This window comes from Microcaecilia unicolor, chromosome 8 (assembly GCF_901765095.1).
Source record: "Microcaecilia unicolor chromosome 8, aMicUni1.1, whole genome shotgun sequence".
NCBI lineage: Eukaryota > Metazoa > Chordata > Amphibia > Gymnophiona > Siphonopidae > Microcaecilia > Microcaecilia unicolor.
The window spans coordinates 142,263,620-142,287,219 of record NC_044038.1 but is presented as its reverse complement, the minus strand read 5'-3'; the positions used below and the strand labels follow the sequence as shown (position 1 = coordinate 142,287,219).

Sequence of the window (23,600 nt, the reverse complement as noted above, 5' to 3'; positions counted from 1 at the left end):
GTTCAATTTTGTTTCATTACTTTGCACACATACATAAGTACATAAATAATGCCATACTGGGAAAAGACCAAAGGTCCATCGAGCCCAGCATCCTGTGCACGACAGCGGCCAATCCAGGTCAAGGGCACCTGGCAAGCTACCCAAACGTACAAACATTTTATATATGTTATTCCCGAAATTGTGGATTTTTCCCCAAGTCCATTTAGTAGTGGTCTATGGACTTGGCCTTTAGGAAACCGTCCAGCCCCTTTTTAAACTCTGCCAAGCTAACAACCTTCACTACATTCTCTGGCAACGAATTCCAGAGTTTAATTACGCATTGGGTGAAGAAATATTTTCTCCTATTTGTTTTAAATTTACTACACTGTATTTCATTGCATGCCCCCTAGTCCTAGTATTTTTGGAAAACGTGAACAGACGCTTCACATCCACCTGTTTCACTACACTCATTATTTTATATACCTCTATCATGTCTCCCCTCAGCCGTCTCTTCTCCAAGCTGAAAAGCCCTAGCCGCCTTAGTTTTTCTTCATAGGGAAGTCGTCCCATCCCCGCTATCATTTTTGTCGCCCTTTGCTGCACCTTTTCCAATTCTACTATATCTTTCTTGAGATGCGGCGACCAGAATTGAACACAATACTCAAGGTGCGGTCGCACCATGGAGCGATACAATGGCATTATAACATCCTCACACCTGTTCTCCATACCTTTCCTAATAATACCCAACATTCTATTCATTTTCCTAGCCGCAGCAGCACACTGAGCAGAAGGTTTCAGTGTATTATCGATGACGACACCCAGATCCCTTTCTTGGTCTGTAACTCTTAATGTGGAACCTTGCATGACGTAGCTATAATTCTGGTTCTTTTTTCCCACATGCATCACCTTGCACTTGCTCACATTAAATGTCATCTGCCATTTAGCCGCCCAGTCTCCCATTCTCATAAGGCCCTTCTGTAATTTTTCACAATCCTCTCGCGAGTTAACGACTTTGAATAACTATGTGTTATCAGCAAATTTAATTACCTCGCTGGTTACTCCCATCTCTAAATCATTTATAAATATATTAAAAAGCAGCGGTCCTAGCACTGTTGTACACATGGGGTAATTTATAATGCTTCCCCCCCCATTTATGAGGTAAATAAGGGGGGCCTTTAAAGCCCCTCTTTTAAGCTTATTTCGAAAAGGCTTTCAGCAACTCATAAGCCGTATAATTTGGGTACTTGTGTTAACTAAGTTTTAACATTTTATTTTAAGTTGAATTTAATGTGTGGGTGTTTTTTTTAATTCCAACTTATTTTTTAAATTATATGTTATTTTTTTGTAAACCACTTTAAGGGGCCCTATTACAAAGCAGCAATAGAGCTACTGCCACTTTGCCACACATCAAATCAGGACTACCACTGGGCTCCACCAGCATGAGCCATTTCCGGTGGAACAAAATTTTTATTTTTTATTTTTGTAGTGCCAGGGCTTACACAGCAGTAATCCGGTAGTGCCGCACGCTACCCGGTTACTGCCGAGTTAGCATGGGAGCCCTTACCGTCACCTAAATAGGAATGGCCAGCACAAAAAAAGTGATAGTGCCTTTATATGTCTCTGTTGAGACCCCATTTAGAGTACTGTGTACAGTTCAAGAGACCACACTTTCAAAATGATATAAACAGGATGGAGTTGGTCCAGACAGCAGCTACTAAAATGGTGAGTGGCCTCTGTCAAAAAGAGCATGGGGATAGACTTAAAAATCTCAATATATATATTTTGGAAGAAAGGCAATAGATGGACATATTTAAACCTAGGACCATATTTAGGTTCTAAGACCATATTTAAATACTTTCATGGCATAAATGCGCAGGAGGTGAGTCTCTTTCAGTTGAAAGGAATCTCAAGAATGAATGGGCATGAATGAAGGTGAAAGGGGATACACTCAGAAGTAATCTAAAGATATATTTATTTAAGTAAAGGGTGGTGGATGCATGGGACGGCCTCCCAGTGGAAGTAGTGGAGACCAAGACTGTATCTGAATTTAAAAAAACACACATGGCACAAACATATAGAATCTCTAAGGGAGAGGAAGAGATAGTGGATGGTATAGGACTTCTAAAGGAGAGGAAGATATGGTGGATAGTGTAGATCAGGGTTGTCCAACCTCAGTCCTCGAGGGCCACAATCCAGTTGGGTTTTCAGGATTTCCCCAATGAATATACATGAGGTCTATTTATGAGGACCGAAGTTGGACACCTCTGGTGTAGATGAGCAGACTGGAGAGGTCATATGGTCTTTGTCTGCCATCGTTTTCTATGTTTCTATTTAAGTTTATTATATTTTATTCAGACATGTTTTTTACATATTTGTGTGTGTATGTTTATATCTATCTATCTAACATAGAGGGGCATAATCGAACGGGGCGCCCAAGTTTTCATGAGGGCGTCCTCACAGGATGGCCCTGCGAAGGGGCAGGGAAACCTGTATTATTGAAACAAGATGGGCTTCCATCTTTCATTTCGATAATACGGTCGGGGACGCCCAAATCTCAACATTTATGTCAACCTTAGAGATGGTCATCCCCGGTTTTCGGCCATAATGGAAACCGAGGACGCCCCATCTGAAAAACGACCAACTCCAAGGCATTTGGTCGTGGGAGGAGCCACCATTCGTAGTGCACTGGTCCCTCTGACATGCCAGGACACCAACCGGGCACCCTAGGGGGAACTGCAGTGGACTTCACAAATTGATCCCAGGTGCATAGCTCCATTGCCTTGGGTGCTGAGCCCCCAACACTCCCCCAAAACCCACTCCCCACAACTGTACACCACTACCACAGCCCTAAAGGGTGCAGGGGGGCACCTACATGTGGGTACAGTGGGATCTGGGTGGGTTTTGGAGGGCACACATTTACCACCACGAGTGTAACAGGTAGGGGGGGATGGGCCTGGGTCCGCCTGACTGAAGTGCACTGCACCCACTAAAACTGCTCCAGGGACCTGCATACTGTTGTCATGGAGCTGGGTATGACACTTGAGGCTGGCAAAAAAAAAAAAATAAAGTTTTTTTTTTTAGGGTAGGAGGGGGTTGGTGACCACTGGGGGAGTAAGGGGAGGTCATCCCCGATTCCCTCCGGTGGTCATCTGGTCAGTTCTCAAGAAAAAATGGACCAAGTAAAGTCGAGGACATCCTTCTTTTTTCCATTATCGGCCAAGGACGCCCATCTGTTAAGCACGCCCCAGTCCTGCCTTCGCTAAACGACACTGATGAGGATTGTTGGCTGCCGCATGCCAATTCCAGCAAGCACACCTCTTCCCTGAAGAAGTATTTCGAAACCTGGCCATGTCGGCAGAGGTTTGCTTCGGGAGAAAAATGCTGTTGAATGGTGACTATAAAGTTAAGTTTTAAAATTTTGAATACAAAACTGCTCAGAAGTATATGTACTTATATAAACACAAGTAAGGCACTAAATAATAGAGAAAATATTTCATTACGGGTGGATCAATGAAGATCTATGTGACGCCGATACACGGAAATAATTATTCCGAATGGCGGGAAAGTTTAAATCTGAAGACCCCCGTTTTGGAAAACAATGAAAAAATGAAAAAACTGTGTTGAGTTGAAGCACTGGGATACTATTAAATAAATATTTAAGTTGGAAGTGTCTGGGAAATTTGAGATATACATTCGCTAAACCTCCAACACGCCCCCTGGAACTTTGTCGTCCACGCGATGGAAAGCAGTTGAGGACAGCCAAAATCGGCTTTCGATTATGCCGATTTGGTCGACCCTGAGAGAAGGACGCTCATCTCCCGATTTGTGTCGGAAGATGGGCGCCCTTCTCTTTCGAAAATAAGCCTGATAGTAACATAATAAATGATGGCAGATATGTATGGTCCATCCTGACTGCCCAACAAGAAACTCATTTACATGGTATGTGATACTTTATATGTATACCCGAGTTTGATTTGTCCTTGCTTTGAGAAACTCAGGCACAGACCATAGAAGTCTACCCAGCACTGTTCTTGTACTAAGTTTTGAAGCTAACGTCGAAGCCCCTTAAAATTTACATTGCAGCCCATCCCTATCTATTCAGTCACAATCAGGGCATAGACCGTAGAAGTCTGCCCAGCTCTCATTTTGTTTCCCCAATTACCAGTGTCGCCACCCAAACTCCGCTAAGATTCCGCTGAACCATTCCTTCTAAACAGGATTCCTTTGTGTTTATCCATTGCATGTTTGAATTCCATTACCGTTTTCATCTCCACCACCTCCCACGGGTGGGCATTCCACATATCCACCACTCTCTCCGTGAAAAAATACTTCCTGACATTAGTCCTGACTCTGCCCCCCTTCAACCTCAATTCATGCCCTCTAGTTCTACCGCCTTCCTGTCTCCGGAAAAGGTTCAATTGCGGATTAATACCTTTCAAATATTTGAACGTCTGTATCATGTCACCCCTGTTTCTCTTTTCCTCATGTTCAGGTCAGCAAGTCTCTCCTTGTACAGTTTGCAATGCAAATCCCATACCATTTTTGTAGCTTTTGTTTGTTACATTTGTACCCCGCACTTTCCCACTCATGGCAGGCTCAATGCAGCTTACATGGGGCAATGGAGGGTTAAGTGACTCGCCCAGAGTCACAAGGAGCTGCCTGTGCCTGAAGTGGGAATTGAACTCAGTTCTTCAGTTCCCCAGGACCAAAGTCCACCGCCCTAACCACTAGGCCACTCCTCCACACCACTACCAGTCTTTTTACATCTTTAGCAAGATACGGCCTCCAAAACTTAACACAATAGTCCAAGTGGGGCCTCACCAACGACTTGTAGAGGGGCATCAACACCTCCTTCTTCTGCTGGTTATGCCCCTCTCTACGCAGCCTAGCATCCTTCTGGCCACGGCTGTCGCCTTGTTGCATTGTTTCTTCACCTTTGAATCCTCAGACACCAAAACCCCGAGGTCTCTCTCCTGAGTCGAGCTTACTAATCTCTCCCCTCCTATCTATCTATCTATCTATCTATCTATCTATCTATCTATCTATCTATCTATCTACCTATCTATCTATCTATCTATATACACAGGGTGAGGGCAAAAAAGTAACCCTTAGATTTTTGAGCTGTTTTCTCAGCAACTACTTGGAATTTCAATGTGGAACCTTTCAGCTTTATTTGCATGTTCAAAAATGTTTGCAATGTAAAACTACCATTATTTGAAAAAAAAAAAAAAAGGTACCAGCTTACTGTTAATGATGTCACAGTGACAGATACTTTTGAAAACAATATTTTGAACTTGAATAATTTGTATTTGGAGAATATGATAATTTCCAGATAATTTCTTTAAAAGCATTTCAGATCAGAACAGGAATTGTGGGCAAGGTGTCAGTAGTGGACAAAATAAAATTCCAGACACTGCACGAACAAGGTTTCAGAGCAAAGGCGATAATGGTTGCGTATCATCTTAAGAACTGGAAGCTCAGCATTGTGAAGAAAATTTGTAGATGTGACTGCAAAATGATGATGTAATTTTACTGTATTTTAGTGCAAAAATTTTTAATGCAATGCTAAATGTCAGTACCATCAATACAGATTATGGTAATTACATGTTTATTTATGTTACATTTGTACCCTGTGTTTTCCCACTCATGGCAGGCTCAATGCAGCCTATATGGGGCAATGGAGGGTTAAGTGACTTGCCCAAAGTCACAAGGAGCTGCCTGTGCCTGAAGTGGGAATTGAACTCAGTTCCACCAGAACCAAAGTCCACCACCCTAACCACTAGGCCACTCCTCCACTAGTAATATGTAAGTATGATGACTAAATAAGTATGTAAAATTTCTCATTGAAATTCAATGTGGTTGCTGAGAAAACGGAAACAAAATGTAGGGGGTTACTTTCTTTTGCCTTATATATATATATATATATATATATATATATATATATATATATATATATATATATATATATATATATATATGTATAAGGCAAAAGAAAGTAACCCCCTGATGCAGGCACGCTGATGGGTCTTCAATAAATGTTATTTGTTCTACCTCGTCTTGTGGCCAGCTATGCTCTTGTTGCTGTATTGTTGATTTCTTCTGATTTGGCACATGCCCCCCTCTCCCCAATATTCTAAAGCATTTAACTGGCCAGGATCAGCACCTGGCCTGTTAAATGCCCCATAACTGGCTATCTAGTGATATTCAGCAGGGGATAGCTGACTATCTCCTGTTGAATATCTCTGGTTAGCATTTAGCAGATAGCCGGTTATATAGGCCGACATAGTAACATAGTAGATGACGGCAGAAAAAGACCTGCACGGTCCATCCAGTCTGCCCAACAAGATAAACTCACATGTGCTACTTTTTGTGTATACCTTACCTTGATTTGTACCTGTCCTTTTCAGGGCACAGACCGTATAAGTTTGTCCAGCACCACCTCCATCTCCTGCCATCGGCTTTGCCACCCAATCTCGTCTAAGCTCTTTAGGATCCATTCCTTCTGAGCAGGATTCCTTTATGTTTATCCCACGCATGTTTGAATTCCGTTAACGTTTTCATTTCCACCACCTCCTGCGGGAGGGCATTCCAGCCTAGACTTGGTGAGAGAAGGACGTGTGCTTGAAGGCTCGGTCTCTAGAGAGCAGGAAGGGTGCTGGGCTGGCTCCTTCCCCAGGTGGGCAGAGAGACCCGGGGAAGAGTTTCCCAGGAAAGGCCCAGGACATGGGGCCTCTGGGCCCTACGGACCAGAAGGCCCGGAAGGGTTGTGTGCAGCTCAGTCCAGCCTCGGGGAGCAGAGAAAGGAGCCCTGTGGACCGCAGGGCTCAGCGCCTCCGAGATGAAGAGGTAACAGGTACCTCCTCCATGACCCAGCGGTTTCCGGAAAGGGAGCCTGAAGAACATGGAGGGGGGAAGTGGATAGGGAGGGCCTCGGGCCTCCAGACGGTGGAAGGAGAGGAGCCGATGGTGGTACACCAGGAGCTTCAGCCGGGTCCGGGCGTACAGGACTATGATAGTGATTGGTCGGAGGAGGAGGAGGATGAGGATGAAGACAGGGAGGATGGTGCACGGTCGGTGAGTGAAGGACCGGGGCACTTGGCTGAAGAAGTGGTACAAAGGGTGCGAATGATTAAAGCCCTGGAGAAAGACATAGAGGAGCAGGGGAAACGGCTGAAGATGGCAAAAGCCATGACTAGGCTGGCCCCGGGAGATAAACAGGACATTTACAAGAAAGAAGAAGCTCGTTTGTTAAAGCAGCTTCAACACAAAGAAAAGACTTTGGTTTCATTAAAGAAGAATACTGATAATCCCTTAAGGGAACTTTACATAAACCAGGAGAGAATGGCACAAGGCACAGCAAAATCTCAGAGTCAGGTTTCCCCAGTATATACAGCAGAACTTTTTCAACAACAACAGTGTGTGAGTGAGGACTTGCCAGCTACAAACACTGGACATACACTGCAATTTATGAAGGGCTTAGCAAGTCAAACAGATTCTGGTGCACTTACTGTGATGGCTGCTTCTGGTAATGAGAGGGGAGGAGGCAGCAGGGAGTCCCTAGTATCTCTGGAGCCTACAAGGACAGAGAAAGAGCTTCAAAAGGCTCCTACACATTTGCAGGCTATGGAAACCAGAGATAGAGACTTTTTCATACAAGAGCTCCAGACAAGTGTTCCTAGTCTTACAGAAAGAAGGTTTCCCGAAGAAGGCAGGACAGGAGAAGGTACAAAGGACAGTTTTACTCTGGTTGAAGGTGCATTTGTGGAAGAACTGTTGCCAGCAGAAGAGCTCTGCTTGCAAACACAGCTGCACTCTACAGGCTCCCTGAGTGCAGGAACGGTTGCTAAATTACAAGGAGTAGCTGCAGCTGGGCAAGCAGGCTCTGGCAAATCCTGCCTTCCAGAGCTGAAAAGACAGGAGGTTTCTGCCAATCAGGAGGAAGCAAGGGGAAATTCCTCTCATAACACAGAGACTGGTCTCGCGCGGGACCCTTCTGAGCATAGGGTTACCATTTTGTGTCCTCTGAAAAAGAGGACACATGTCACGCCCCCTACCCCGCCCCCGCCACGCCTCATGCCCCGCCCCTGCCACGCCCCCTTCAGGTCCGGGTTCCGCCCCTATTCCCCCCCCCGTCACATAGTCCCCTCCCCCCCATCACATACCCCCCCCTCACTTACTGTCTAGCCCTGGTGGTCTAGTAGCGTCTTCTCTTCGGGGCAGGAAAGAGCCCCCTCTTTCCTGCCCGGAGCGCTGCCTGCCCTTGCCTGCTGCATCCTCCTCGGTATGGCTGGGGATTCAAAATGGCCACCGAGAGTTGAAGCGGCCTCGCGAGAGTTCAACTCTCGGCGGCCATTTTGAATCCCCAGCCAGACCGAGAAGGATGATAGACAGGGGAGGCAGCCCCCTCTTTCCTGCCCCGAAGACGTCACTAGACCACCAGGGAACATGGTAAGGAAGGGGAGGGGAGGGGACGGGAGACCAGGTCACCAGACCCACGGCGCCGATCGCCCGCCCACACGCCCACCGCACGCACGCGCCTGCCCGCACCCGCGCCCACGTTTGTCCAGAAATCCGGACAAACGTGGGCGGGGGCAAAATCCGCCGGACGCCCCGGACATGCCCTCAAAAAGAGGACATGTCCGGGGAAATCCGGACGTATGGTAACCCTATCTGAGCAGAATGCAACAGCCAGCCAGCTGGGAGCAGAGGAGCCTGAGCAGCAGGATATTCAGAGGGAGCAGCAGTGCAAGGTTTCTTCTGAACAGATAAGCAGGGATCTCCCCTGTGGACAAAATCTGGAGAACAGTGACAGTCTAGTAAATGGTTTCAGTTTGGACTTGGGGGGGAAGGCTGCTTTGGATGGGGTGGATGAGCAGGGTGGGGGATTGGTAAGAGAAGAGGGACAGAATGGGTGTACTTTTGAAGCTATGGAGGTGGCAGTCTGTGATCAGAGGAGGGGGGAGGAAGGGAGGGGGGTGGTGCCAGGGCAGGCTGCAGAAGGTAGAGGGGGTGGGGGCATGGGGACAGCTCAGAAGGGGCAGTTGAAGAAGGGCATGGGTTTGGATGGTCGGGACGGTTCCAGGTCAGGGAAGAGCGGGGGTGGGGAGGGGAAGATGTCGGTATCTTTTGCGGCTGTGGTGAGGGGGGAAGGAGAGCAGGGGAGGGGGAGGTTAGGTTTTGCGGGTAGGGGGGGAGACGGGTTTGGAGGAGGAGGGAGGGGGCAGGGGCAGATCCCCAAACGCCGAAATGTCATTCAGCTTAAATGGGTGGGGGAGGGGGTATGCCATCCCGGGATAAGGTTTTGCAGTTGGTACTAGGGCTAGGGTTTATTCCAGAAGATTTATATGCTTGCATCCACCCGGCTAACATTCCGGAATATGATGTTAGTTTTTTGACTCAAAGGGGGATGGAGGTGTTTTGGGAAAAGTATGAAGAAGTTCGAGGGAGGGGGGAATGGAGAAATTATAGGGTGATTCCGATAAGCAGACCTGATCTGGTGCAGGTGACCCTTTTAGTCCGGAATGAATCCATCTCAGCGGCGGACCTGGCCTTCTGGGTTCAGCGGTATGCTGAATTGAGAACTCCACTAACCAAGCTCCCGGATCCAAGTAGAGTATGGGCAGGGGGGTGGGGGGCTTTAGTTAGGCTTAAACAGGTGGGTCAGGTGGTCCAGCATATTCCCTCGGCAGCTTTTATCGGGAGAGATAGGATCCTGTGCTTCTATAAAGGACAGCCAAGACAATGTTTTAGATGTGGGTCTTTCCGCCACTTTAGCATGTCCTGCCCGGTACAGCAGTGTGCAAAGTGTGGGTCTAAGGATCACCTTTCGGAAGAATGTTCCTCTATCCGGTGCAATCTTTGTGGGGATCTGGGGCATGCCTTTCGGAATTGCCCGAGGGCTTTTCATAATGAAGGGGAAGAGGGTGGGGGACGGGGGAGTTTGGTCCAGGAGAGGGGGGGGGGGGGGGGGGCGGTTTCAGGGTCAGGGCCCGGAGGTACAGGGAGTAGGGAAGCTGCAGAAAGGGAGGAGGGAGGAAGAGGTTTCAGGGGTACGGGGGGAGGAACAGGTGAGGGAACGGGGGGAGGGAGAAGGGGGTTGGGTTCAAGTTCGTAAGAAACAAAGGGGGGCTGAGGGGAAGGGTAGGGAGGAGTTGGGTGGCTCGGGGTTTGGATCACAGGAGTGTAGGGTGGAGAACCGTTTTCAGATTCTGGAAGAGGAAGGTAGGGAGGAGGAGATCGAGGAAGGTGGGGGAGGGGAGGGAGTCCTGGGGGGGGATGAAGGGAAGAGGAAATTTGAGGTGGAACAGGGAGAGGGTGGTAGGTGTAAGAAGAAGGGGGGGAAGGTCCGGATGGTAGGGGTTGGGAACGAAGGAGGAGGGGGGGGTTGGAAGTAGAGGGAGTGGAGAAGAAGGGGACAGGAGAAGGAGAAGGTATTAAGAGGCGGTCTGATAGGATCAGATCTAGACAGGAACAGGGTAAAAGGGGTGATGGGAATGAGGTAAGGGGGGTGGGGGGGCAGGGGAGCAGCTCAGAGTTAGAGAGCAAGTAGGGGAGGGGGGATGGGGGCCTTCTTTTGTGAGAGGGGAGATGGTGGTCTGGATGACTCTAAGAAGAAGAAGGGGAGGAAGAAAGGAGGGGGGAGGGGGAAGGGAAGGATAAGGGTTTTAAACTTGGTGTTCGGGATTGGGCGGAGGAAGGAAGGGATTCTGCAGAAGGGGTGCAGGGCGTTGGTAGTGGGGTGCTGCAGAGGGCAGATATGCAGGAAGGAGGTGAGCAGAGGATACCTTCTACTCAATGATGGTAATGGCAGGAATTGTTTTTTTGTTTGCCACATTGAATGTGGCGAGTGTGGCTTCCCAGAGGGCACAATGTTTGGCCTTTGATGGCCTCTCTAAGATTCAGGCAGACTGTATCCTGCTTCAGGAAACACGGCTACAAACGCTAGAAGCGATTAGGCGGGCACAACGGGCCTGGAGATGGGGACCTTCGGTTTGGGGTTTGGCAGGAGAAAGGTATGGGGGGGTAGGGATCTTATTCAAAACACATAATGTAGATATTCAAAAAGTGATAGAGTTAGGTATAGGGAGGTGTTTGGTGTTAGATGTGTTGTGGCACGGGGTGGCGTTGCGGATTATTAATATTTACGGGCCTCAAAGTAAGAAGGAACGTTCCTCGTTGTTTGGGAAAGTTAAACCTTATCTCTATACAGCACGTCAGGTGGTTTGGGGGGGGGGGATTTTAATACTATTTTAAGGAGGCAGGATAGTGGGGGGAGGACAGCGCAGGTGAGGTATGATGGGGTACGTTTGGCAGGGATAATGAAAGGGGCAGGGCTGGTTGATGTGCACATAGAACATTCCCCTGAGGTACAGGGTTTCACATTTTCACGGGGTCAGTGTAAGAGTAGGATAGATAGATTTTTGGTTCGGGAAGGGGCATGCGGGCAGGGCCCCAGATTAGTGGACGTAGACTTCTCGGACCATAAGCTGGTGTTAATTGAGGTAGGAGGTTGGGCGGGGCATAGGCCAGGAAGGGGTTTATGGCGGCTCAACCTTAAATGGGTAGCAGATATGAGAATGCAGGAGGAGTATCGGGCCTTCCTGGAGGATCAGCTCTCCATCCAGGGTATTTTTCCCTCTATTGGAGAATGGTGGGAGGTAGTCAAAAAGCGCACGAGGAGATTTTTTACCCAACAGGCAAGAAGGGAAGGACGGGAAAGGACGAGGTTAGGAACGGCACTTAAGAAACGCAGGGATTATTTACTCTCCACAGGGGGTAGGCGGGAGGATATCCTGGAACTGCAAGCGCAGTTAGAGAAGGTCCAATACGATAGATATGCCTCCTTGCTTTATGAACGTGATTTCGGGAAATTGATTAGTCCTGATCCGTTTGTCTGCTGTAAGGAGCGGAGGGAGCGTAGGGTAGTGGGAGGGTTAAGGGACACAAGGGGGGTAGTGCAGGTTTCGAAGGAGGGGATTTTGAAGGTAGTAGGAGAACATTTTGCACGTTTTTTTTCGGGAGGACACTTGGATAAGGAGGTGATGGGACACTATATCGACGGGACACCAGGGGTGGGAAAGGGAGGGCCCCATCTCCAGGCCCTGTCACGTCCCTGGACACTGGGGGAAGTGGAGGAGGCCATCGGGGCCTTACGGAAAAGAACGGCTCCAGGGCCAGATGGCCTGACAGCTGAATATTACCAAACTTTTAAGGTCCATCTGGCTCCAATTCTGTTGCAGGTCTGGGAAGCCGCACGACAGCAGGGGATTCTGCCACAATCTCTGACAGAGGCAGCATTAGTTTTGCTTAGTAAAGGGAAAGATCCTGGGTCCCTGTTGAACTGGCGTCCTATCGCCTTGTTGAATGGGGACAGGAAAATTTTTGCACACATGCTCTTAAAAAGGATGAAGTCAGTGGTCCAGGAAGTGGTGGCAGTTTCACAGCAGTGTGGGGTTAAGGGGAGGGGGGTCTTGGAGGCGGCTGCATGGGTTAGGGAGGGTCTAGAGCACAGCCGGGGGGAGGGGAACGGGAGGTTGGTGGTGGCTTTAGACCAAGATAAAGCTTTTGATAGGGTACAGTGGTTTTTTCTTTGGAGGTTGTTAGAGCATTATGGATTTCCAAGGGATTGGGTGGCACAGTTACAGTTACTTTACACCGGGGCCAGTTGTTTTCCTCTGGTAAATGGTTGGAAAGGGAAGAGTTTTGGGGTCACAGCAGGGGTTCGGCAAGGATGTCCCCTAAGTCCTCTGTTATACACCTTCGCAATAGATCCCTTTGTTAGGCGTTTAGAGCAGGGAGGGAGAGAGGGATTTCGGGGGGTGGAGGTGAGTACAGGGTGTCATTTGAGGGTGGTAGCTTACGCAGATGACATCACAGTGTGGATGGCGGATCCAAGGGAGGGGGAGAAGTTGCAGGAGTTGATTTCCAGTTACTCACGGGCCTCGGGGTCACTGATTAATTTCCAGAAAAGTCAGAGTTTATGGGTGGGTCCACCAGGGCTGGCATTTGCTTTGGGAGGGGGGTTTCCGGCCGCAATTGCCAGAATGAGAGTGTTAGGGGTTTATTTTGATCAAGGAGATTATGCATCTTTTAACTGGCAGCGGTGCATCCAGGCAGCTACAGTCAAGGTTGACAGATGGAAAGTCTGGAGGATGACAATGTCTGACCGGGTTCAGCTGATTAAGAGGCACCTGGTGCCCATGTTCCTGTTTCTCAGTTATATTTGTTTGGTGCCAGCACACTGTTATACTACCCTGTATAGTGTGTTTTTCCAACTACTGTGGGGGAATCGGCTGAACCCGGTTAAACGGAACATTACATACTTACCCCGGAAGGATGGCGGGGTGGGAATGGTGAACCCAGTGTTATTTTTCAGCTCCCTGTTCCTCCAGTTTAATTTGGGACGGGCAATGGGTAGGGACCCGCCAGGGTGGGCACAAAGTGTCTTGTTATGGTGGGAAAGATTTTGGATTCCATGGCGGATGGGGGGAAGGGTGGCGGCTTTAAAGAAGGGGGCACCCATGCAGGTAGGGTACTATTGGATGTTGGTTCGGTTGGTAAGAGTTTGGGGGATCACGGTGGAGGAAATTAAGGCAGGGAGCAGGGAGGTATGGGTGGAAAGGGTGCGGGCCCAGGCCTTTTCAGCACCCCTGACACTCCGAGATGCACCTGGGTTGGTGCTGCAGCAGGGCTTGCTATTGGTTACATCGAGGCGGATTCCGCCTAAGTACAGGGACATTGCTTGGCTGTCCTTTCATGGGAAATTGTATGTGAGAGGAAATCTCAACTATAGGACTATGCAGGATCGGGATTGTCCAAGGGGGGAATGTGTGGGTACGGAAGAAACAATGGACCATTTTTTGCGGGATTGCCCCTTTTCAAGGACCGTGGGGGATAGAGTGGCATCGCTTTTGCACATTTCTAGCTTCCGGTCGTACTCATATGCTGATTGGGTCTATGGGCGGCAGCAGCGAAGTGGGGGTTTGGATCCGGTGACGGAGTTTATCATTTCGGTAATACTCAGGTTTTACCTTTGGATGGCTCGGTGTGGGGTGTCCCTGCACCAGGACTACAGGTCAGCTGAACAGGTTAGTTGGGACATAATTAGGGGAGTTCAGGAGGTGGCTAAATGGGAATGGGTGACGGAAGGGTTACAGAAGGCAAATGTGTGGTGGAAACATGTTCATTTGAAACCTCCATAGGGGAGGTTTGGTATAGGGTGGGGGTTTTTAAGGTGGGGGGGGGGGTTAGTTGGCTTTGTATAGGTGTTTAGGGTCTAGGAGATATGTGGGAGTTTTTTATTGCTTGTACATACTTTTGTTGAAATATTGTTTTGCGTTTCTTTTAATAAAAGAGTTCTCCAAGCATCCACTACTCTCTCCATGAAAAAATACTTCCTGACATTTTTCTTGAGTCTGCCCCCCTTCAATCTCATTTCATGTCCTCTCATTCTACTGCCTTCGCATCTCCGGAAAAGGTTCATTTGCAGATTAATACCTTTCAAATATTTGAACGTCTGTATCATATCACCCCTGTTTCTCCTTTCCTCCAGAGTATACATGTTCAGGTCCGCAAGTCTCTCCTCATACGTCTTGTAACGCAAATCACATACCATTCTCGTAGCTTTTCTTTGCACAGCTTCAATTCTTTTTACATCCTTAACAAGATACGGCCTCCAGAACTGAACACAATACTCCAGGTGGGGCCTCACCAATGACTTATACAGCGGCATCAACACCCCCTTTCTTCTGCTGGTCACACCTCTCTCTATACAGCCTAACAACCTTCTAGCTAGGGCCACCGCCTTGTCACACTGTTTCGTCGCTATTCGCCAATTTTCAGTCTCACTTGAGCAGCTATATTTGGCCGTGTGAACATGTGGGATATCTTTGGCTGGTTAGAATATAACTGGCTAAGTCTGAATATCAACATCAATGGTTATCTTCTAACCGCCCAAAAATAAACTGGATATTCAATGCTGATTATGGGAAATGGCCCGGCAATGAATATTCAGGTTTACTACTACTACTATTACTTATCATTTCTATAGTGGTACAAGGCATACGCAGCGCTATACACCATACATAAACAAGACAGTCCCTGCTCAAAGAGCTTACAATCTAGATAAGACAGGTAGACAGACAGATTTGTAGTAGTAGAATAATTAAGGGAAAGGGTAAGGGAAAGGGAATAAAGAGGAGGATAAAAGGACAGGGCAAGTGAGTAGTGGTTAGGAGTCAAAAGCAGTGGTAAAGAGGTGGGCTTTAAGTTTGGACTTGAAAACGGCCAAAGACGGGGCTAGACGTACAGGCTCGGGAAGTCTATTCCAGGCGTGAGGTGCAGCAAGATAAAAGGAACGGAGTCTGGAATTAGCAGTAGAGGAGAAGGGGACAGATAAGAGAGATTTATCTACAGAACGGAGTACCCGATGGGAGGGTGTAGGGAGAGACAAGAGTGGAGAGGTACTGGGGAGCGGCAGAGTGAATGCACTTATAGGTCAATAAGAGAAGTTTGAATTGAATGCGGAAACAGATAGGGAGCCAGTGGAGTGACTTAAGGAGAGGGCTAATGTGAGCATAGTGACTTTGGTGGAAAATGAGTCACGCAGCAGAGTTTTGGACTGATTGAAGAGGATAGAGATGGCTTAGAGGGAGGCCGGTGAGAAGCAGGTTGCAATAATCAAGACGGGAGGTGATAAGAGTGTGGATAAGGGTTCTGGTCGAGTGCTCAGAGATGAAGGGATGGAAGGTTTAGCAGTGACCTCGGGAATTAGCCATTTATTTATCACAATTTCTGTGAAGAACTATTCTCCTATGGCTACCAGAATCTAACTTTACCTACTTTGACCCTTATGGCGTCACTCCCTGCTCTGTTTTATCTCCCTTCTCTCTTTCATCTTCTAGACTGTACATAGATATATTTTCTGCTGAATTGTAGTTAGAATAACCCTACAGTAATTGGAGACACTGTTTACAAGTCTTTCCTCATTACCTACGCTCAGAGCACATCCTCAGTATGTCCAAGAGGACTAAAATTCTAATGCTTTAAACAAGGAAACTTTAAGAAGAAGAAACATAGATGGCCAGTTGCTTAAGAGACTGTCTCAATGACAAGGAGTTTATTGACCTATGTTATCTAACACTGGAAGATAATTCAATGGTTAGTGTGAAATATGTTTTTTATTTGACATACTTGATAGGTGTCATGAAAATCAAAGGCAATAAGGAAGTACTATACGTGAACCAAACCAATGAATTTTTTAACCCCTAAAAGTACCAATTAGCTACTGAGTATACTTCCTTGAGTGACTCATGAGAGTTCTACTGATAAGAATTATGAGTTGATATGCTTTGCTGTACAGTTCTTTCCTAACCTACTCTGTACTGGGAATGGGACTTAATTTGTTTCCTGAAATTTCTGTATTTTTTTTTTTTTTGTGTTTACCCAAATGTTGCCATATGAAATGTTCACACTTGGTTTATAAAAAAAAGCCCAAATATGTCTTCTGACTACTTATCACCTCTTTTGAAGCTTTATATGTCTGGTCAAACCATTAGAACCTACTCTCAAAACATATGTACCACTCCCTCTCTGGCCACAGGCAAACTACAGATGATAAGTCTTGCCTTACCAATTTGCTTCATTTCTTTGAAGGCGTAAATAAACATGTTGATAAAGTTGAGATGAAAAACAATCATGTGCCAGCAATGTATTAACAAATAAAACTAACCAGTTTATAATATCAAAAGGAAGATCCTTCATTAAGTAGGAAGGAAGCATATCTAGTGAACAATTAGAGTAGGCTAATCTATTAATCAAAGGAGACAACACGGAAACAGAAAATGGATCAAAAGAAGACCAACATCTATCTGCTGGGAGATCATCTAAAATAAAAATAGGTTCTAAAAGATTATTAGGAGAAATACCATCAGCTGAAGGCTGAGAGACATTTGCCAACAAGGAAGATGTCAAATTTGAATTGACCAAGTCAAATAATTATCTTAAATTAGGTTTTTCCAATACCACTAAAGAGGAATAATTTATTTTGGCCACATTCAAACTACATTTATATCATTTTAATATCTGTTTCCATTCCATCCTCACAGTATCATTTTTTAGTTTTCTCCATTTACATTCTGAACACCAACAGCGTGTGTGTCCCAAGTAACAACTTTAATTCAGTTAAGTACAAATTGATATTTTAATTGCAATTAAAATCTATATAAGTGAAGCAACTTTGGTTGTTGGGTAGAATAAAATTCAGCCTGCCAATTTCTGATTTTCATTCGGTGAAAAGCTTGATTTGAAGTGGGCTTGGCGATTGTACTTTATATCTGGACTTGCCTGGGTCAAAGTTACATGCAGCACACAACTAACCTCAGGTATTTCACATTTTCAACGTGTCTCACCCACTTTGCAGACTGCATTGGCTACAAATTAGGGAAATGATATTATTCAAAGTATTACTGTTGATTCACAAAATGTTGAAGAATGGGGCTTATTATCTTTCTTCAATTTTGTAAAAACACGTATCTAACTGACCTTTGAGATTTGGGACGCTTGTACATTTGACTATTCTATCTTTACAGAAGGTGCATTAAGAGTAGTGCTTCCCAATCTTTTTGTGCCTGTGACCCTGTGATTGAGGTCATATAAAATTGTGTGACCCCCCTGAAGGTGCAGTATAATGATGTATCTATGGAGAGTCCTCTTAGGTTGAAACTCCAAAAGCAGGATTTGTGACCCCATTTGGAGTCCTGACTCACAGTTTGGGAAGCTCTGATTTAGAGGAAATCTGTAAATGCTCATTCTTGATTCCTGAGCCACTTTTGTAGAATCAATTTTTGGAGCAGATATGGGAAAATACAAGATACATCACAGTTCAAGAGACTTTTGAAATCACATCCAGTGGTTTTATGAACTGTACACTGGGCAGAGTTCTAGAGTCTGAGGTTTCATTACTGATCTATTAATTTGAAAACGATTTTATAGAAGGTTTAAGTGAGGGTGGGATTTGTGAGGGGGAAAGTACAAGTTTATATATTTGTGGGGCCTTTTACTAAGCTATAGTAAGCACTAATTCATGCTTATTGCAGGTTAAAAAGCACTACTGCAGGGTGTGCTCAGATGATCCAAAGTAGTTTTTGGATCGGCGCGTGTTTCTCATGCGCTAAATAATGGATGTCACTTTTTAGCGCTGAGGTGGGTCGGGCATGCTCTGCACTAATTGGTTAGTGCATGGTTAGCGCGTAGTTAGCATGTGAGTGCTTATCGCCCACAAAATAGGTGGAGGGATGGGCTCACATGCTAATGGCCATGCACAAATAGGCAAAATAGTGCATGGGCCTTAATGGGAAAAATGGAAATGGGGCCATTTTACCACCTCTCTAAAACTGGCCTCTGCACCTTGGAATGACCCACGCAGAGGACAGTGCTGGCCAACTTTTAATGCAACTTGGTAAAAGGACCACTTGATTTGTTGCTATGACTGTGCTGTTGTTATATTTGTAATTTTATGTATGTTTGCTGTACTCTGTTTAGTTATAGGTGGAATATAAATGAATAAACCTATAAACTATAAACTATTGGACTTCGGACTTATGATTGTTTGGGAGTCTGTGAAGTGATTTTGAACATGACTTCAGCATATACGAATGCTTCACTTTCTTATTAAGATTTTTTGAAGATTTTAATGTGTTTTTTTTATCCTATAAGATTTTTGTTTTCCCCCTTTTTGTGAAGATCATTTTTTCTTTATTTCATCTTTCCCAAAATGTCTTTTATTGTAATGCTAACAGCAGCAAGAATTTCATTTCAGGATGAAAAAAAAAATGACAATCTTTTTTGCTTGATAACTCGCTACACCAAAAGGTAAGTTTGATTAATACAAACATTGCAGATGTATTTCTTTAGATGAAGTTTTCTGTTCTACTTACTTAGTATATACTTTGGTTTTGGAAAAATTGATCTTTCTATCAAATTTGTATCTTTTGTAATCCTCTACACCATCCTTGATCCCCATAATTACCAGTACGATAGCCAATGGCAATATTGTTATGTCCCTTTGGAACACCTCCAGATTGGGAATCCAATTGAGGACAGCAAGGAACAAAAAGTAGAGATTGGCGAACCTGAAGAGTACAAAGGTAAGAACAATAACTTGGTTATTCATTAACTTTCATTTCATGTCAGGGAAAACGCAAGTACAACCAGAAATGATGTCTGGAAACTTACTGTTTTATTCCAACTCTAAATCCCTGTCCCTTATTCTCTTTCTCTCCCTCAGTATCCTCACAAAGGTCTTAATAGAGCAATAAAAACTTGTGAAGAGCACTGAATCTTTCAAGACCCGGTGCCTTTCCTACCTTTGTTGTAGAGGGCAATTTATTGTTGCTTTCCTGATTTTCTTATTTTTTCCCACTGATTTGTTTTAATAACATGTTTAAAATATATATTAATAGACATATGGGGCAATTGTATAAACTGGCACCTAGTTGTATGTGCCACTTAGGTACATCAAAGGTACCACTTATTGACAAGGTATGTATTCTATAAGGTAGTGCCTAAGTGCCACAGTGCCTAACTGCAAGGATGTGGAGGCGGAGGAATATGGGTGAGCATAGGTGAGCCATGGGCATGTCTTCAAGTTATGCAGATGGGATAAATTCTAGAAATAGAGCCTAAAAAAATTGGTGCCAAAAAATACTCTGCTTCAGCAGAGAGGTCACGTGTAAATTTAGGTGCTGCCATTTGCATCAATGAAAACATGGTGCAAATGCCCATGCCTAAATTTACATGCGGAGCACCCATATTCTGTAATTATGCACCTAACTCAAATCCACTCCCCCATTCTGCCGTAATACGCCCATGACCTTCCATTTTTGTGTCCCTTTTTTTTGGACCGCGCATTAATTTTAGGCATGGATCCCATGCCTAAATTTACATATGTTAGTCCCAATTAAATCTAATTAGTGCAAATAATTGCTTGTTAAAAGCCAATTATTGGCATTCATGGGCTCATTAATCTATTAAATTGCATGCACAAATCGGGGTCGTGCCTAAATTTGCACATACAATTTTTGGTAACTTTTATAGAATCAGGGAAATAGTTTATAGAATACTATAAATTATGCACATTACTTGATGCACCTAAGCACACCAGCTTACACTTGCCATTGACATGGCGTAATAGGGCACATCTAAACGTGGGCATGCCAATGCCGACATTTGCTAGTATTCTATAAGATGTTATTATTTAATTGGTGTTAAGCGCATTGCATTGTGCCACCTCGAATGAGTGTCAACTTATAGAATTGGCCTGATAGCAATTTTTAATTTGTAGGTTAACATGTGAGATGCACTTAGAAACTGAATGTACACTAACAAATGCACATCCCTACTTATTTCTTGTCCCTGCTTTAAAAAGTATCTTTTGTGTCCTGTACTACATTTTAGAAGTAGTGTTAGGGCAACATCAGTAGAGGAACCCGACACGGTCTGTGTTTCGGCGGTACAACCTGCCTGCCTCAGGGGTCACAATCGAACTCTCTGTAGCTAGAAAGGTGTGTAAAGCACAGGAAAACAAGGAGATGATCTGTTCAAACAGAGCAGCCAGCCTTTATAACCTATAGAGAGTTAATTTGTGACCCCTGAGGTTGGCGAGTTGTACCATCAAAACACGGACCGTGTCAGGTCCCTTTACTGATGTTGTGAATAAAGTGTATTTAAGCAACATTTCCTGTGTTGGATTGTCCTTTGGCCAGACATGATTAGGCAGAATTAAGGGGATGTAATGTGCTGGCCCCTTATTAAAATCAGTCTCAGGATATTGTGTGAGATTTTTTAGCCTGTGCACATTCACTATAATTATTTAAAAATGAGTTAAGTAATTAGTATCAATTAAAGTTAATATTAGTGCTTAAATGTTTTATATATGTGGTAAAAACATGCCTGGATTATTCTCTGGGGGTCCTTTTACTAAGATGCGCTGAAAATGGCTTGCGGTAGTGTAGGCATGGGTTTTAGGCATGTGCCAATCCATTTTCAGCGTGCCTGTAAAAAAAGACCTTTTAAAAAAATGTTGCCGAACATTGTCGCGTGTCCATTTTGGGTCTGTGACCTTACCACCATCCATTGACCTAGCGGAAAAAGACTCATGTGGTAACCGGGCGGTAATGACCTACGCACGCCAAATGTCACATGGCGTGCACCTGATACGCAAGTCCGAAAATAAAAATTGTTTTTTGGACGCACGTATCGGACGCACATCAAAAATGAAATTACTGCAAAAGCCATGCAGTAGCCGGGTGGTAACTCCATTTTGACGTATGTTGGGCGCTTAGTAAATGGTCCCCAAAAGTGCTGGTGCTGACTATTAGTGGTGACCGGATATTTTTCATCTCCACTTTTGCTCTGCTCTTAGACTGCCGTGCACTACCCTGAAATTTGCCCAAACATTTTTTTTAACCCAGCTACATTAACTGCTTTTGCAACTTGTTCCAACAGTGGTTAATTTGGACTCACATTTAACAAAAAGGTGTTCCATTTCCCTGAGTAGAAGAAGGAACTAATGGCTTTGGAAGGGGCTAGGTATTAAGGAAGAAGATATGGGTGACTATACTTAGGTCCCAAATCCAGGCATCCCAAGTTTAGCTAACTGTATTTTAGCTAGTTAGATTTATGATTATTTTCAGTCAAAATATAGTTGCCTAGGGGCCCCTTTTACCAAGCTGCAACAAAAGGGGTCTGGTGCTGGTGTCGGCACATGATTTACACACGTGTCGAGGCCCTCTTCTACTGCAACTGGTAAAAGGGAAGTCTCGCCTTCCTATTGAGGTGGTGGTAAGGGCTCCCACGTTAGCCCGGCACATTCATGGTGTTAGCATATATCAACTTTTAGTGAATAATCCTTTGTGTCTTAAAAGCCCATCTTTCAGTTAGTAACATGATGGCAGATAAAAACCTGAACAGTCCATCCAGTCTGTCCAACAAGATAGACTCATTTTACAAGGTATACGATACTTTATATGTATACCTGAGTTTGATTTGTCCTTGCCATTCTCAGGGCACAGACCATAGAAGTCTGTCCAGCACTGTTCTTGTACTAAAATTTCTGAAGCTAACATCGAAGCCCCTTAAAATTAACACTGTAGCCCATCCATATTTATTCAGTCACGATCAGGGTGTAGACCATAGAAGTCTGCCCAGCACTGGTTTTGCTTCCCAATTACCGGCGTTGCCACCCAATCTCCACTAAGTTAACATCATTAGAGATGGTCTCAGATCCTGCTTTGTCAAAAAAGCAGACAGTGGGGTCTCACAGCTCTTCCATTTCACTTTGTTCATTGAATTTCTCTTGTACAACACTACCAAGCACAATAATCACCAGACCTCTGTGTGCAACACATAAAGTGATGCTCACCCTGTACCAGCCCCACATTCCTTTGCATGTACACTCCAGTGCTATAAAAATAAATACATTTTGTAGTGTTGGAAATGACGGTGTGCTGGGGTGGGAAGTACCGTCGGGCTGCTGCGGTAGCCTGGCGGTACTTCCTGTATAGCAAGTGGTAAGCCTGCGTTGGGCTTACTGCCACTTAATACAAGGAGCCCTAGGTTTGGCTGAAATTGTGCTTAATATACCCAGTCAAAATCTGGCTGGCTAAGGGCCCTTTTTACAAAGCTGCGGTAAAAGGGGCCTTGCGCGGTAGCATTGGTGTGTGGATTTGCCTGTCGCCGAAGCCCCCTTTTACTGCAAGAGGTAAAAGGCTTTAAAAAAAAGGGAATGGCGATGTGGTAAGTGAACTACTTGCTGTGTTGCCATTTCCTTGGGGATCCTTTACTGCCACCTATTTAGGAGGCGGTAGGGGCTCCCACACTAACCCAGTGGTAACTGGGCAGCGCATGGGGCTGCCTGATTACTGCTGGGTAAGCCCCCCGGTGCTAAAAAATATTTTTTAAGCACTGGAAATGGCATACTCTGGGGACAGGCACTACCCCGGGCACCTGTGGTAGCCCGGCGGTAGTGCCAAAATGATGTGCAGCAAAGCAGCGGAATGGCTATTGCCACTTTGAAAAAGGGCCCTAAATTAGAAGCTGTGGGGTTTTTTGAACATTTATTCCATGTCTCCATCTTACAATCAACTACAGTGGCTGTGACTGTGACTGTTAAATTTGGTTTGAAACTATTACATCTTATGAACTGGGGATTATTTACCGACATACTAACAACATAATACTGTAGATACCTGTAAAGCTGTTGAAAGAGGTTTTGTGGAACAAAAGTGAGCATGGTATACTTTGAAGTACGAATCCAATTCTCGGAATAAAACCTTGAGATTTTTTCCCAATCAGTCTCACATTTCTTGTTGTTCGGAAAGATGACCCTTTGTTTATCTAGGCCGCATCGAAGCTGACATTTAACAGAAGACAGTAAAGGTGTGGTTTCTGTGTCTTCCTGATGAGGTTCTTCCAGTGCCAGATGTTTACATCGGTACAGAGCTGAGTCCACTGAGATTGCCATACTTGTCTAAGGAAGTCTGGAAAAAAAAGAGATGAAATATGAACTCGGCTTGTGCCTAGTTGTTCAGAATAGTTCTACAAAGATTAATCAAGATTTTTTT

General features: G+C 45.2%; 1 protein-coding gene across 1 annotated transcript in view; it reads right to left on the bottom strand.

Moving 5' to 3' along the window:
* The window catches only part of ATP10B (ATPase phospholipid transporting 10B (putative)), a 234,335-nt gene that overhangs the window by 136,964 nt on the left and 73,771 nt on the right, over nt 1–23,600 (bottom strand). Inside the window, exons 2-3 of the mRNA XM_030212611.1 lie at nt 23,226–23,516; nt 18,915–19,109 (exon numbers count right to left, since the gene is read on the bottom strand). Of these exons, the coding sequence (XP_030068471.1) occupies nt 18,915–19,109; nt 23,226–23,500 (470 nt within the window). The 5' untranslated portion in view covers nt 23,501–23,516. The remainder of the gene's footprint in view (nt 1–18,914; nt 19,110–23,225; nt 23,517–23,600) is intronic.